We start from the raw sequence: 16,945 nt of genomic DNA on the forward strand, positions 1-16,945 counted from the left end.
CCACACTATGTAGGGCCTGCCGGTCCCTGTCTGCAGCTCCCATAACACTGATGCAACCAGTCAGAATGCTCTATAGTGCAGCTGTAAAATTTAGTGAGGATGCCTGTCCATGCCAAACTTCGTGTCTCAAGGCATTTCCAGGCTGCTTTGACCACACTGTCCGTGTGAGCAGACCATGTGAGGTCATTGCTGATGGTCACCTCATGTAGAATTAACGTAACCCAACAGGACATACTTGAATGCATATCCCAGCTGTTTTTGCAGTAGTTGTCGGTCCAAAAATGCTATTCAATATGCACAAACTTACAGGGGAACAGTTAAAGTAACAATTTCATATTGACATGACAGATTTGATCCTCCCTTTCACACATTACTACAAGTCAGAACCTTAATTGCAGCCAGTGACATTTTGTATTGCACCACAGGAAAAAGAAACTGGTTGCAGTTAACTTGTTTATTGCAGAATTTACAAGTTACAATGAATAACCACACCAAGCCAATTTGAACCTGGCTGACATTTCAGCTCAATTTGCAGTAGCCTTTAATTGACGAGATCTCTCCATACCAAATAAGCTCAACGATTATTGGGTACTTTTGCTTCAACCCGACATGAACGGTCAAAATGCACAAGTTTCAAACGTTGAAGTGCGTGTCTTCTCTTGACAGGAACAGCCCGAGTGTCCCGTCCTACATCCAGTTGGCATTGCCTTTGGGGGAAGAGAAAAGTCAATTATCTAGCGACATGGTAGAGGGAGTGTTGCACTTCTGTCTAAAAGGTTTGTCTCAGGTCTTCTAGTCAGATTATTGTAGATTGAGCCTACTTTAACCTGTGCCAAAGTCCTGCAGTCTCTCTGCCAAGGTTTTTGAATTCACAGCGAGGGAGGAAGGCCTCCGCCATGAGAGTACACACTTGGGTTCAAAGGTCATACTAAGAAACTCCACCAACCACTTTAGGATTTAATAGATATACATACACCACAAGAAATCCATTTTAGGATTATTATAATCATACCTTGGAGTTGTACTGAAGCAGAGCATCAGCTCATCCAGACACCGTATGCTGTGGGTCTACAGTTCCTGCAAGATGAAGCAGACAGGATGAGTCGAGACAAGAAAATGCATCCCATTTGATTAGGAAGGTACTGTGCTCAGGGTTCCGATGTGTCATCATCATAAAATCTGAATGATGTGTTGATAGTATCATCACTGCACACGCAAGTCATTTCATTGACAGAAATAGTACAAGTACAAAGGTTTCTTGAACTCACCCTTTTAAGAACAGGTATTGTAGACATCTTAACAGCCATTATAATTTGAAGTCCACCTTGAAACCACATGGAGACCATTAAAACCACTGACTCAACATTGGCATCCTCATTCACTACAACACATCAGGGATACTCATACAAGACCCATGTTTTGGTGTTGGACCCCAAACCAGGACTGCCCCCGTGTACAGAGGGACAGTCCACTCTCAGAGGGGCACAGCCCTGCCGCAGCCCAGCACAAGCAGACACTAAAACAGTGTCCACCCGACCAGGCCAGATGGTGGGGCGATTCTCTACCAGCAATGTAACACTGATTGTGGCACGGAAGGCCACGACAGCTGACTGACCGCTGGGAGGTTAACTAGCCAGTCTGAGACTTTACCTTAAATGTGTCACGTTCCTATATGATCTTCAATGTCTGGCTCTGTCCAAAGGTAAGACCTAGACAAAGAGAACCAAGTTCAGCATTACTGTTAGCAACAAGCTAAAGCGTGATAGGTAGCTACACCCAGACACGGTTGAGTTGGACCACGTGCAAAACGTCGCACGAGGAACTTAATTCAGGCAGGCTCAGCTCGTCTGGGTCAGCAAACCGGCCATAATACATTATAACCACCGAAGACGAATCTTAACATTTAAATTGACCCACTAGCAGTTTGTTACTACCTACAAACGACCTATTACATTGTGATATTGTATTGCCTTTGTAAGTGACCACCATTAGCACACTACCAACTGTTTGTTAACAAGAAGCAATTAAGGCTGTATTGCTAGTCTTGCATACACAAGCTTTCATTTGTAAAACGTTAATACAGAATGTATCGCATTATCTTAGTCACTCACTTGGGTTTCGCCGATTTGAAGATTATAATATAATTCAACATTGTCGTGTCTTCTCACTCCTGGTTAACAGCAGATTGAGAAGTTGTAAACGCGGTGCGCACGTTTATATAGCCGATTACCGCCATGGCTGATGGGATAGATGCTCACGGACTGCCCCACAGCGTCACTGTCATCACAGCGTCGTACGTCCATCAATCTGAATCTGAATCAAGTTTTATCGACAAGTGAATTTATTATGTTAGGCTGGTATACAGTAAACGTATAATGAACATATAGAATTTTAAAAATATGCGTTCAGTCTTTAAATATAAAAAATACTGACAAATACGGTACAATTGAATACAACGTAATGAAAATGACAGTGCCATAAGGCTGTATGCAGCAATTTTTGACAATTCACACACATTTTCTTAGTTTTATTACTGTTGGACCATATAGGGTCCTTCTTTTCTGATTATGTACACAAGGTTTGGAAACATACTTCCGTTACCGTTTATTGTTCATTGAGTATTCCCTAAGGATTACCTTGGTCTACCATGTGACCACACATGCCCTAATCAGGAAAACAAACGTTTTTAATTTGGAATTTTATTAGAAAAGACAGCAACAGTAATTGAAACAGATTTTCACTGTGACAAAATCCATCATCATCATCATCGATCCACCCAAACCCATCAGCTGCCCCGACTAGCCCACTGAGAGGGTACCTTTAAGAGCAGCAGTCTAGCCATCTCTTTGTAGGTCAAGTGGCAACTCAAAGGTAATAATAACATATACTGAACAATGGCAACACATGCCATCAAGGAGATTCATTCTGTAGTCTTGCAAAACGACAGTGACGGAACATGTTTCTAATGAGTCAGTTACAAATGATGCATAATATCTCTGATCCCCGTGTTTATACACGACTTCGGTATTAAACGTGTATCCATGGTGATGAGCGAACCCCTCTAGATTCAAACTTATAAATCAAAACCCCCCAAAATGAAAAAAAACAAGCCTGTTGCTTTGTCATATTATGGTATCTCACCACCATGTCCATCGCTATACTTGTCTCTCGGTACAGAAGAGGCAGATGTAACTTTACGCTGATCAGGGCAGGAGCCCCACACAGCTGAGACCAGGAGAAGCACGGCCAGGCTGGCCTGGAACACTGCATTTTCAGACTGACGAGATGGAGCCACATCAAAACCCAGGAGGCTCGCAGACAGAAAATAGCAATACAGAAACTACTTCACATCAGATGTAAATAATTTGTGTTTAAACATACAGGATATAATATACATATATATAATTAATCGACAATTAAATTAGAGTGTGTGTGTGTGCGTGTGTGTGTGTGGGGGGGGGTAGAGAAACATACATTATTGTACTGTATTCTTTTACTGCAAAAACACAGTATAGGTGAGAATGACTTGATCGCAAACATCGCTCAGGACAACGCATCGGCAAATCTCCCAAGCCCACCAGTTCATAACCCCATTGTCTTCATGACAACCTCCAGTGCAAAAGGTTCTACTGCTGGCCCTCCTTCTTCTCCTCTCCAGAGGACGGCCCTGAGCTGCTGCTGCTGCCACCGCTGCCGTCCCTCTCTGACGCCATCTACAGGACAAACACACAACGTCAATCATCACCAAGCATCAACACATCACAGACCTTGACGGACGGGAGGATGCATTTTTCCAGTCCCCACAATGAGTGCTGCAATCAAATGGAGTTCATGATGTCACTGTGCAGGCCGAGGACACAGCCGTCCGTGCTGAGCTACGCAGGGAACCGTACCTTCTTGTAGGCAATCTCAAAGAGCTTGAGTGAGGCCTGCTGGAGGTTGGTGGCGGCCTGTTTGATGTTGTCCCCCGTCTCTGCGTCCTTCCTGGAGAGAAGGTCCCGCACCTTGGTGATCTCCTCCTTCAGCTTGTTACACTGACGGGAGAGAAGGAGGAAAGGGAAGGCGTGAATTTTTTGAGGGGGTGAGAAAGGGTCGGCACATTTTTATTTTATATTCACACACACACACTATATACTGTATGTTTACAATTTAGTTTTGACTATGTAACTGCAATTTTCCCGAATAGATCTACGCTACACTACTGGTTCTCCGAAACTGACTGACAAGATCCTCAAGCCATACCTCATCTGCCGGAAGCTGGTCCTTGAACTCCTCCATCTTGGACTCGGTGTCATGGACGATACCCTCCGCCATGTTGACAGCCTCCACACGGTCCTAAACCCCAGCAACACCAGACAGATTAGACACAGTCAACTACATACAATAAACTAAGTAATGATTTAAAGTCTCAATGATCTATGGACCATCTCCAGGTTGTGGTGTCTTCTACCTTTCTCCTCATGTCCTCCTCAGCGTATTTCTCAGCGTTTTTAATCATGTTCTCAATGTCGTCTTTGCTGAGGCCTCCAGAAGACTGGATCACGACTGAAGGAGGAAAGGGCGGGGTTCAGAGGAGAGGAGGAAGAGAAGGGGAGGAGAGAAGGGAGCAGGTTGGTTAGATACGTAGACATGGCAGAGATTCTTTGTCAAAGTTACCCAATATTCATTGCTCCCAGTGGTCCATCATTACCCTAGAACCCTGGTCCTCAGGGAACACCTACCCTACATGTTTTAGATGTTTCCCAGCTCCAAGACACCTGATTCAAATGAATGGTCATAAGCAGGCTTCTGCAGAGCTTGATAACGACCCATTCATTTGACTCAGGTGTGTTGGAGCAGGGAAACATCTAAAACATGCAGGACAGGTCTCCCCTTAGGACCAGGGTTGGGAAACACTGCCCTAGAAGACACAAGCAGTCAGAGACATCCATCAGAGAACATGTTTGGTGTCTTGAGTGTTGTTTCTCAGGTTCTTGCACGTGTGCAGCCTACTTACTCTGTTGCTCGCGGCCAGTGCCCTTGTCCTTGGCAGACACGTGGACGATGCCGTTGGCGTCGATGTCAAAGGTCACCTCAATCTGGGGGACGCCGCGGGGAGCGGGGGGTAGGCCCACCAGAGTGAACTGGCCCAGGATTTTGTTGTCGGCGGCCATCTCTCGCTCTCCCTGGCACACCTTGATCTCTACCTGGGTCTGACCATCAGCTGCTGTGGAGAACACCTGGAGGGGGAGGGGCACAGGGAGGGGGGGGGGGTTTAGGGTTTCCTTTGTTTAGGAGGGGGCCATGCCTCCTGACTTTTTGGGGGTGGCTGTGAGGGGTGTGTGTGTGTGAGAGCGCATGGTGTTATTGTTGAATGAACCTCGTATGTCATCTAACTGTAAGTAGCCAGTTTGTTTACATTCATTGTCATTAGTAACTTAGTTTCACGGGTGATAGCTACGGCTCGTAGCATATTTAAGGCAGCCTAGCACTGCAGCCTCAGCGCAACAAAGACTCGGTCGGACAAAGACAGGGAGTCTACCTGCGGGAGTGCACTGAGGATAGCCAACAAGGCCGGATCGCCTCTTCTGATAAGCATCACCCTATCTGTATTCTAAACTACCTAGAACATACTCATAGCTAGCATCTGTTTCTCCAGAATTCCCATTCATTACCCCACTTGCAGCCGTAGATATGTTACAAAGTATAAACGGTCCAGTTCTAACCTTCACTACCCACCCAGAATTTCTCGACCTGCCATCTCTTTCTATAGGGCTCTGGAACTGTCAGTCTGCTGTGAACAAGTCAGACTTCATCCCGGCGTTTACATCCCATGCTTCTCTTTACACCCTTGCGCTGACAGAGACATGCTGACAGAGACATCCATTGGCCCAGAGAACACGGCAACTCCAGCTGCTCTCTCCGTCAACCACTCGTTCTCTCAGTCACCCCGCTCAACTGGGCGAGGTGGTGGGACAGGTCTGCCCCTTTATCCACATCTTAAATACACATCCACCACACTGTCACTGCCAAATCATTTGAACACCATTATGAGATGCTAACTGATGCTGTCAAAGCATTCTTAGTTGTCCTCTATCGCCGACCAGGTCCGCTAGCCGACTTCTTGGAGGAGCTGGACATGCTCCTCCGCGTCCTCCCGGATGACGGAATTCCGCTGATGATCCTTGGGAACTTCAACATCCACCTCGAAGGAACGCAGGCCGTCGACTTCATGTCTCACTTGACTTCCTTCGACCTGACACTGCTGAACACACCGGCCACCCACAAGGAGGGAAAACAGCTCGACCTCATCCATTGAGTTCACGACTCACCCCACCGACACCGCCACCAACACCCCGATATCCACATTAACTGCGTCATTTGATACTCTGTGCCCTGTCAACCAGGCCTGAGCTAGAATCGAGTTCTGCCTCACAGACATCTCCGCCTGGATGAACAGGCACCACCTCCAGCTGAACCTCACCAAAACTGAACTTCTCATCATCCAGGCAAAACCCTCCATCTCCCACGATCTCATAATCACCCTGGGATCTGCGACGGTGACCCCTTCAGCCTCTCTCAGGAACGTCGGAGTTACCATGGTGAGCTCCATGAATCAAGCTTCAACAGAGATACTGACCGTCTCTCCACCTTCAAGAAAAGGCTAAAGACGCACTTGTTCCAGGAGTACACCAGCACTTAAGAACGATTGTTGGATCAGATGTTAGCTTATTTCCTCCAGGAACACAATGACAAATATTGATGGACAGCAGTGTTTCCTGTAGGATTTTTTTTAGCAGTGGGGGCGGGTCTGTCCGAACAACCCCCCCCCCCCCCCCCCCCAGCCCCGCCAACAGATTTTTAACCTATGAAACGGAAACGTCTGCTTAATGTGATCTTGACATATAGGTTAAGCATTCTGTAGCAAATAATAACAATAAACCCACTATTAATTACATTATCTTAATGCAGTGCAACTACTTCAGTATAATAAGGCACCTAAAATACAAACGTGAGCAAGGGTGTTCAGCAATCGCTATCAAATCAACAGCCAAGTGCGATTTAGCTAGCAGGTGAACAATACAAACAACGAAAATCACCAGTTAACTTAAATTTGCAAGAATATAGACTAATACAATAACAGGCTTACATGAAATGACAACAGAATTTATACGACTTAAAGTTCTCAAGGACGCCCACACGCAAATGGCACTTATGAACTTTTTCACAATGCAAGCTTCATGTTTTGGCAACCCGCAATGTTTGGGGCTATCTCACTGTTTATTATCATTGACCTATGCTTTTTTGGGTAAAGCTTTTTCTTGGAAGTCTTGTCTGCTAAATGAATAAATGTAAATGCAATGCAAGTGTGTGTGTGTTTATCTCCTTGGTGAGAAGGATCTATGAAAGGTGTGTGTGTGTTTGTTTCCCCCTCACCTGGCCCTTCTTGGTGGGGATGGTGGTGTTCCTGTTGATGAGCTTGGTGAACACCCCTCCCAGGGTCTCGATGCCCAGCGACAGGGGCGTCACGTCCAACAGGAGCACATCTGTGACATCACCGGCCAAGACTCCGCCTTGGATGGCGGCTCCAATGGCGACAGCCTCGTCCGGGTTGACAGACTTGGAGGGGGCGCGGCCAAACAGATCCTGGACGGTCTGTTGAACCTGGGTGGGAGGAAGAGGAGAGGAGGTTAACATACTTCCAATCACACAGCAGAGCCTTGGTCACAGACAGAGCACCACAGACCCAGAGCTGGGACGGTGGATCAGCTAAGACCATTACCACACCGTTTCTTGTATTCTGCATATTAGTGCTTCTGTCCGGTAGGTATCCACTAGAGTGAACGCAGTACACACACCTACAATCCAACAATCTTATTCTAGGACTGCACACATGTTTGGCATCCACCATGCCAAAGGGTAACTGGAGTGCTAAGCTAGGGTAGGGCCTCACCTTAGGCATGCGGGACATGCCCCCTACGAGCAGCACTTCGCCGATGTCACCCTTGGCGACCTCGCCATCCTGCATGGCCTTCTGGCACGGCGCCACGGTGCGGCGGATCAGGTCAGCCACGATGCCTTCAAACTGGGAGCGGGTCATCTTCATGTTCAGGTGCTTGGGGCCGGACGCGTCCATGGTCAAGTAGGGCAGGTTGATGTCCGTCTAGGGAGGGAGGAAGAGTTCTCTTGAGTCAGTCCTGTAGCCAATACCTGCTCCACCTTGTTCTAAGGGAGTGAACGTGTGTGTGTGTGTCCTAGTCACCTGCAGCGAGGATGACAGCTCACACTTTGCCTTCTCTGCCGCCTCTCGGACTCTCTGCAGGGCCATGCTGTCTTTGGTCAGGTCCACGCCACTCTGCATGCACCAGACACATGGTTAAACGTTGGTTTACCTCCTCTACAGTCGCTGTAGTGCAGGGGTGTTCAATCCTTGTACTCAGGGTGCACTGTCCTGTATGTTTTAGATGTTTCCCTGCTCCAGCACACCTGATTCAAATGAATGGTTATCAGGCTTCCACAGAGATTGATAACAACCCACTCCAGTGTTTCCCCACACATGGACTAATTTGTGGCGGTGCACCACAGAATCAACACCGGCCACCACATACTGCATTTCGTAAAAAAACGACTTAGGCTAAAACACGTCGAGTATTTGTTCAGTTGCATTTCCTTTCCCTGCTCTCCCTCAGTCTCTCTGTCACTCACGCGTCTCTCTCACATACAGTCGCAACGATGCATACATACGCCGTTCTAGTAAGACAGACAGTTATATCAGCGAGTCTTCAGCATTAGTACCGTAGCTAAAGGTCTAGGAAAGGCTCTTTTCGCTAGGTACCTACGGACATGTCTTAATATGCTAGATAAGTGGGTTCCCCTTCGTTCTTTTGGTGAGCAGTCTCAGGAGCCCCAGCTACTTATCCGGCGTCATAGAGCCGACCAGTTAAATAGTTATTTAGCACCAGCGTTGCTACCTGCATATCCAGAAATTGTTTGTTGTTGTTGATTTTGTGAAGGTGTGAATCATTTTGGATTAATATTGAATATAATTAAGTTCTGTGTAACAAATTATTAATGAAGGAATAATCCCCCCCCCCTCCCCCAGGGAAACATCTAAAACATACAGGACAGTGGTCCCTGAAGACCAGGGTTGAACATCCTGGCTGTGAGGCTGTTCTTCCTCATCCTCTTCCTCACCTCTCTTTTGAACTCCTTGACGATGTGTGTGAGGAGGTGCTGATCGAAGTCCTCTCCTCCCAGGAAGGTGTCCCCATTGGTGGACTTGACCTCAAACACTCCCTTCTGGATCTCCAGGATGGAGATGTCGAAGGTGCCGCCTCCCAGATCGTACACGGCGATGCTGAAACGCAAGCCCAGACGGGGGGAGTCGGTTAGTTACTTTAAAGAATCAAGGCGCGAGTGACATCTTGTGTTTGTGTGAGTCTGTATGTAAAAAAAAAAAAATACAACTCACATCTTATCCTGAGTCTTCTCCAGGCCGTAGGCCAGGGCAGCAGCAGTAGGCTCGTTGATCACACGCAGCACGTTAAGACCAGAAATCTGACCAGCATCCTTGGTAGCCTGGAAACAACAATCACGCAAAACTGTTGAGAGATGTTCTCATCTTTTATCAATTATTAAGGAGAGAACACATTGGTCCTGTCCTAGTTACTTTACACTGGCTCCCTGTTACCTACAGAATTGATTTTAAGGTCCTTTTTCTCACATACAAAGCTCTAAACAGACAAGGACCTAGCTACATTTCTAACTCTCTTATAAACTACACACCAGCTAGAACACTGCGATCATCAAATGCAGGCCTATTAGAGGTCACCAGAAGCAGTCATAAGAAGATTGGTGATGCGGCCATTGTCAATCACGCCCCAAAACTATGGAACAAATTACCTATAAATATTAGGGAAGCAAACACACTAGACATAAAAAAAAAAAAAAAAAGCTTAAAACCTATCTTTTTACCAAACCATTTAACTAATTTTATCCCAGAAGGGTTTTACTACTTTTATTTATTAATTATTGTTTTATTACTCTTTTTATTGTATTACAGAGACCGCAGATAGATTGCGGCTAGTCTGGTTTGTTATACGTTTTGGAAACTGCAAAGGCAGCTCGGGTCTAAGACGGACTCGAGACACCGCAAAGACTGCGGCTTATGTGCTTTTGCAAAGTCTGCGGCTTGTATTTTGTTTTGTAAAAAAATAAAAAATGTATTATTACTTGTATCACTTGTATTATTTATTATTATTTATTTATTTTATGTAAAGCACATTGAGCTGCAATTCTTGTATGAAATGTGCTATATAAATAAATTCTGATAATTATGAATCAAGTTGTTTTAATTTAAAACTATAATATAGATTTGTTAATACAGAGCTCATGGAGAAGGGCACCTAATGGCTTATTCCAAGAACTATATCTAAAGGTTAGTTACTGTGAGACCTGATAACATTTTGCAGAGGCAAAATTAGCTACCTTAATCGACTTTTTACCTTTGCCTTTACCCGTTTGCCAGGTATGATTCATATGAATGATTCATCCTTTTGTGTGTGTCCACAACAAGCCAAGAGTGAGTGTGTATCCTTACCTGTCTCTGTGAGTCGTTAAAGTAGGCTGGTACAGTCACCACAGCGTTCTTCACACTGTGACCCAGGTAGTTCTCTGAAACACACACACGTGTTAGAATCAGGTACACTGTATATTCATACTGTTAAAGCCCTGGCGATTGGATTAGGGCTAATGATGATGGTGGTGGTTCCTTACCTGCAGTCTCCTTCATCTTCATCAGGACAAAGGCTCCAGCCTGGCTGGGGGAGTACAGCTTCCCATGGGCCTCCACCCATGCATCACCATTGGATGCACGCACAATCTTGTAGGGGACGTTCTTTCTGTAGACACACATCACAACATCCTGTCACACTTTGTCACCCACCTGGGACTGGTACTGTCCTCACTAGTATCCCAAGGGTCAGGTTCCAAAACACAGATTAAGATAGTTCTGAAACAAAAGTTTTGGGGATAATCCCCAAAATGCCATGTATTTTACACTACAGCACGTTTAAATTACATCCTGGAAACATGGCTGGTGGGATGGACCCCTTGCGTCTATTCATTTTGAAGCACCAGACGGGTTCAATTGAACTTTGAAATTCAGGGATCCAACACTTCAGTTCACTTCACTACAGATCAGTTTTAGTGAAGACTTTCAAAACCTGTTATTCATGGAGGACATGACGCTGGATGTTTAAGACATTGTCACTGTCCATTTAAGAATCACGGTTACTCACTCATTGTATAATTACCTACTTTGAACAACATTCCTGTTAAGAACCTCAGATCGTGTTGTGGAGTAGGGCTGCAACCATTAGTCAACATTATCAACAAATATTTCTGATGTTGACAAATCGTTTGATCTCATAGGACCTATTTTAAGTGCCTGCAATAACGTGATTTGACTAGTGCGGCACTGTAGCGCTACACTAATGCAGCCCTCCCGTATGCAAAACAGTGCTAAAATGTCAGCGTGCAAACGGAGCAGAACAAGTCGCATCACTAAAAATACTGCAATCTGTAATGCATCCAAGGCGGAACTTCCTTTCCATGGGAGCACAATGTGCATGCTGGAACATTTAAAAATGAAACATCCCGGCACGAGAGGAGATGGAAACGGGGAGAAGTGAGTGTACTGCAGCTGGAACTAAGCAGGATGGCCAGTAAGCGACACCAGTTGATGAAAACGCATTACGCAGTAATTCACGCAAACTAACACCATAGCAACATGTCCAAAGACAGTAGTTAGACATGCATTACAGACATAAAGCTAGGAATGTAAACAAATCTCTAAAATTAGGCAGCAGCATCAAGAGCTTCATTTGTAAGACAAAAGGGTTATGTTCAATGAAAACAGTGAGGGATGGACAAAAAGAGATTGGCCTGTTCAGTTGGTTTAAAGTGCAATAAAAAAAAAAATCTCAAAAGCTGAAGTGATTTCTTGGTTTTATTTATTAGTTAGAATAAGTATAACTCAATGTTTTAACAAATTGCAAAAGCTGAATAATCATTCAAAGCTTACTGATCAGTGAAAAAATTGATGATTAGTCGACTAATCATTCTAATAATAGCTAGATTAGTCAATAATCAAAATAAGTTTGTTGCAGCCCTATTGTGGAGTAGTAAAATGCATTCTATTTGTATGTGATGCTTCTAATAATAATTTCAAGAACCGTTGGCAAAAGATTAGCTTGTGTGTGGAAATATGGACAAGTTGTATCAGCAGGTAAATATGCAAGTATAGAACTCTGCAGCTTTATACTTTTCCACTCACATGTCTTTCTGGACCTCTGCGTCGTCGTAGCGGCGCCCGATGAGACGCTTGGTGGCATACAGTGTGTTGTTGGGGTTGGTCACGGCCTGCCTCTTGGCGGGCATGCCCACCAGTCTCTCTCCATCAGCTGTGAATGCCACAACAGAGGGGGTGGTCCTCGTGCCCTCTGCATTCTCTAGTACCTGGAACACACAGACACACAACCTTTAAGAATCTAGACAACTCTCAGGCAATAAACAGTCACCCATCAATGTTCTCTTGCTGACCTTAGCCTGCTTGCCTTCCATGACGGCCACACAGGAGTTGGTGGTTCCTAAGTCAATTCCAATAACTGAGCCTTTGATGGCCTCTGAGCTGTAAGAAACACTGTCACAGTTAGTGCTAGAACTTAGTCTCACGTTGTACGCAACACATTCACATGCAGAATTTACACCTGATTACAAAGAAACGCACGCATAGTCTCTTCTGGCCATGGCTCTAAGAGTGTCCTGTTGGAATCCATTCCAGCAAGCCTGGAAAACAAGGAAAAACGCACATTTAATGAAAATATGTCACGTGTTCCAGGTTTTGATTATATATTAAATTAACACTTTTAACTCTAGGATCCACAGTTGGACTTGACAACATTGAGCTTTTAAGTGGACACATGCTCACATAACAGCTTGACAAAATAAAACATTGTTTTTATTAAAATTTGTGTAAGGTGTGTCTGCCTCAGTGCACATATCCTAAACACGGAGGGGTAGCTGTGTTCAAATTTGGGGGGAGGGCTGAAGTCAGGGACACCACATCGAAGGTCATCGGTGCTCTCTTCACGTGAGGGAGACACAATGAATGACGTCCTAGCCCGTTAATTCATTTAAAAACCGGGCTATCATGAGGGTAAAAAGTGCTGCCTTACGTGCCGTTATAGCGTTAGCGAAATTTAGGTATATTCCTATCCTACAATATTAGCAAATTAAACGTTAAAAGTATGAAGAGATATATTAGCTAGGTAGCCAGGTCTCTCGCTATTTATTGCAGGATGGTAACAAACAATACTCGTTTGACAATTCTAAGGCGGGAGCTTAATCGATGCAATCACTTGATAACCAATGCTTTACCAAATTGTAAAATATCCGTAACCAAGCTCGATAGCACTTGCAAGCTGCAAACGAGGTTGCGTCACAACTATGGAGCTAGCTAGCTTGGATCACGTAAGCTAGGACATTTCCAAGCTAGCTCGCTTGACACTCACTAGCGCCCAGGTATCAAGCTGTTAGCCCCAGCTTCCCATATCAGCTACAGTAGTACAGTCGTGACTTGATTCGAGGCTTGTGAGAGCCTTTCAAGTATGTAACATCATTACAGTGATGGACATTAAAAAACGTGAATTAGCCAGTCTCCATCACAATTGCCCAGCCAGTCACACTGTAATCGTTAGCAAGCTAGTTAGCTGTAGCTCTCCGTTTTGTAACCTTAGGTAACATCATCAGAACAGGTTAGCTTGACAACTTTACGTTTTTCTAACATTAACACTTAGGATGAGTCGTTAGACTTACCTTCTTTATCAAGGTGGACACACTCCTGGTGCAGTTCTGCGAGGGGAGAGACCTTGAAGCTGTTCTTGCAATGCTCAACATTCTGGTAGGACGTGTGGGAGACTGGTTTGGCTCAGAAAACGCAAGGCCTCAAGATAAAAATCCCAACCTGTTCAAATAATATTAAATCGAAAGGTTACCCAAGTATTTGTACGATTAAATAGTTTTTAGGTGATATTTCCTGAGCAAAACTACAAGTGTCTTTCGCCTATCAAGTCAGGAGCATGCTGGCCTCAGCTCAGTGATCTTAAACGAAGGGATAGGAGAATGCAAGTATGTTCTCGAATTATCCAACGCATGTTGCACCATGCAATTTGAGAAGGACCCTTTGCGAGTCACCAAGATACTGCCTGTACCAAACCGTTCCTTTTAAAGCAATTTAACTTAGTTTTTCATACATTGTAGAATTTTGTGATACTTAATATCGTAAATAATTAAAACACATACTTTTTCACCCTACGTAATCACCCTTTGACCTCAAAATGTGTTAAAATATATTCAGACTTAGACTTGGGGCACTACACCATGGGATTGTGAAGGTCATGTTGAAAAAGGAATCCGTTTCACGTGCGTTACATCAGTGAAGCCGGTAGTTAGTTCTGTATGTTTGAACCTTGTCACTTTAACAATAACTAATGCTGTCAAAACGGACAAACCCAAATTTTTTGATTGAAGGACTAAGCAGTATATCAGATGTGTCATAAAAAAATCCCTGTTTATCTGGTTGAGAATCTAGATCACTTGAAACGTAAGCGACACTATTAGTATGAGCACTTGGCTTTCATGTGAAGGTTATCCTACACCACAAGATAAAATTTGGTCATGCAACATAGGAGTGATTCCACCTGAATTACAATAGCCGTTTTAGAAACTAGCAGAAACAATGACGGAAATGAAATCCGGTAAAGGCCCAAATGTAAGCAAATTATGTAATTAAAGGTATGAACCTTAACGCTAGTGTCAGTTCTACCTTATTGATGACCACCACCTCTGCTGAAGAGTTGAACGTGGTGTCCTGCTCTAGCCTACGGATTACGAGAGGGTGTGCATCCCTTTGAGGATGAAATTAACTATCTGGGTAAAAACAAAAATCTATCAATTGGGAGGTCCGAAATAACCTTTCACAAATTAATTAAGGTGATTTGGATCGAACACATCCTGTTAAATAAATGCTAAAGATACTACATTTAAATAAATATAGTTTGATTGTGTGGGTTATATTTCTGCTCAACTATGAGAGCTTAACTGCCACAAACAGACTTGTGTGATGAGCTGTCAGTATGGATGCTGTTCTAAAGTCAAGAGCTCTCAAGAACACAGCTGAGACCATGGACAAAAGCTCCTGTTCCAAACGTCTGTGTTTAGATAATGAGAAAAGGGTTCCCTTGTACGCACACACATCCTAAAGAAACAATGCCCAACCTCAACCAGTCCTCTCAAGAAGGCACAGGTGTATCATCAGGGAGAGGTTGCGGAACAGACAGTGAGCCAGCTCCTGCCAGACCAGTGGAGGGCCATGGGACTGTGTACCAGCAAGTCTGCAGTATCTCTGGCCCCCAGTGCCAGGGCCCTCAGCGCAGATGCAGGCAACCGGGTGGCCGACGGCAGCCCCAGAGGGAACCCCACCACCTGGGATGACAGAATTGTCATGGTCCAGGCCACCAAGACCAAAGCAGAGGCTGGGGGCCGTGGAGGAGCGCCTAATCCCACCACCAAGGGCTACCTGGAGCTGGGGGGAAAGGGAGAGGGAGAGCCTCAGACATCCCGGGAGGCAGAGGAGGAAGAGGAGGAGACGGAGGGAGACGAGCTGGAGGAGCTGCTTAACTTCTCTGACAGTGAGGGGAGTCTGAGGAGCGAGTTCCTGGAGTGATGGGGGAGAAGAGAGATGGAGGAGAGATGCAGAAAGAAAGACCAGGAAAACAGAAGAAGAAGAGAAGTAGGAGAGAAGAGGAGGAGAGAAGAGGAGGAGAGAAGAGGAGGAGATCTGCATAGGAGAAAGGGGGCCTTAGCTCCACTGGTCTGTACCCTAAGTGGATGGCCAGGTCTACCTGTGTCTCCTGTCATCATATGAAAGGAAACATCGATTGGTCCCCTGCCACCTCGGGTCTGAAACAAACCAGTATAATCTACATCATTCTGCTCAGTCATTTCACACTGGGATGTATAAACAATGAAGTAATACGAAAGATGTGCAAGGCATTGGAATTATACAATGTATATACATACACAGCATATATACAGTTTGTAAAAATGTATGATAATAAATTATAGTGTTTTAGTGTAACTAGTAAGAGAAAAAGTGGAGTGGTTGGGGCGTGTTTTGTTTTTGGTTGGTTAATTAAATGCATTTTAATGTATGGTTAATACAAACATCCATCAAATTAATATTAATAAACATACATATGACAACATCATGATTTTAAACGTAGATTGTTATTTGTAACTATAATATTTGGCATCAGTTATTGAGAGACATTGCTTTTGACGTTGAAGACATATTATATAGTACCCAATTGCTGTGAAATTACCAAGTCAATTAAGTGAATTGCTGAGTACAAGTTAATAAAAAAACAATGTATATATTACAGATCTAGGTGCAGGTGTCTGATACATGCATACAAGTTGAGCATCTCAGTAGACTGGACCATGAATACAGAAGTCAGGGCAGTTAAATAGTATCACAATATTTTTTTTTACTCTCTCAAGAAACATCAGGGGGATGACAATCAACATAGCCTTAGCAAGCACAGAAAGAGGACACTGTATGCTAGATAGCTTTTGTTTAGGCTTTACATTGGGCTCCTAGAAATGGCCCTGACATTGCATATTCCAATTAGCTAATTTAGCATGGTACAATTTCAACATTATTCATTATATTCAGAGCATTCCCAACAGTATAAAAGTAATGATGTAATCATTAGTATTATTAATAATAATATTAATAATAATCATTAATAATGAGTTATAATTCATTATTGTAAACTGATCAGTGGTTAAGGACAGACCTCCTCAACATTCACCTTTGCTTTCTGAGAAAATAACTATTGGT

The 16,945-nt window shown here is 44.3% G+C and overlaps 1 protein-coding gene and 1 non-coding gene across 2 annotated transcripts; both read right to left on the bottom strand.

Annotated features, from left to right (window-relative positions):
- Nucleotides 1-1,421: 1,421 nt before the first annotated feature.
- On the bottom strand, nt 1,422-1,622 carry LOC146302824 (small nucleolar RNA SNORA74). The gene has a single exon (XR_014758312.1). It is a non-coding gene; the product is annotated as a small nucleolar RNA SNORA74 (small nucleolar RNA).
- A 1,061-nt stretch (nt 1,623-2,683) lies between these two features.
- On the bottom strand, nt 2,684-14,143 carry hspa9 (heat shock protein family A (Hsp70) member 9). The gene is made up of 16 exons (XM_084697299.1): nt 13,858-14,143; nt 12,770-12,828; nt 12,583-12,670; nt 12,317-12,498; nt 10,756-10,880; nt 10,580-10,653; nt 9,452-9,558; nt 9,175-9,337; nt 8,243-8,335; nt 7,934-8,143; nt 7,417-7,644; nt 4,997-5,219; nt 4,451-4,545; nt 4,243-4,335; nt 3,894-4,034; nt 2,684-3,713 (listed from the first exon to the last, which is right to left on the bottom strand). Exons 1-16 carry the CDS (start codon nt 13,936-13,938, stop codon nt 3,627-3,629), a joined length of 2,049 nt encoding a protein of 682 aa, XP_084553425.1. The 5' UTR covers nt 13,939-14,143; the 3' UTR covers nt 2,684-3,626.
- Between the last annotated feature and the right edge of the window lie 2,802 nt (nt 14,144-16,945).

Source organism: Hypomesus nipponensis, chromosome 1 (genome assembly GCF_054491055.1).
Source record: "Hypomesus nipponensis isolate SF chromosome 1, ASM5449105v1, whole genome shotgun sequence".
NCBI lineage: Eukaryota > Metazoa > Chordata > Actinopteri > Osmeriformes > Osmeridae > Hypomesus > Hypomesus nipponensis.

Coding starts and splice junctions, on each gene's coding strand:
- hspa9 (XM_084697299.1), bottom strand. CDS start 13,938: ATGTTGAGCATTGCAAGAACAGCTTCAAGGTCTCTCCCCTCGCAGAAC. Junction 12,671..12,769: donor ATGGCCAGAAGAGACTATGC/GTGCGTTTCTTT, acceptor TGTTTCTTACAG/CTCAGAGGCCATCAAAGGCT. Junction 8,336..9,174: donor TCAAGGAGTTCAAAAGAGAG/GTGAGGAAGAGG, acceptor TGGTGCATGCAG/AGTGGCGTGGACCTGACCAA.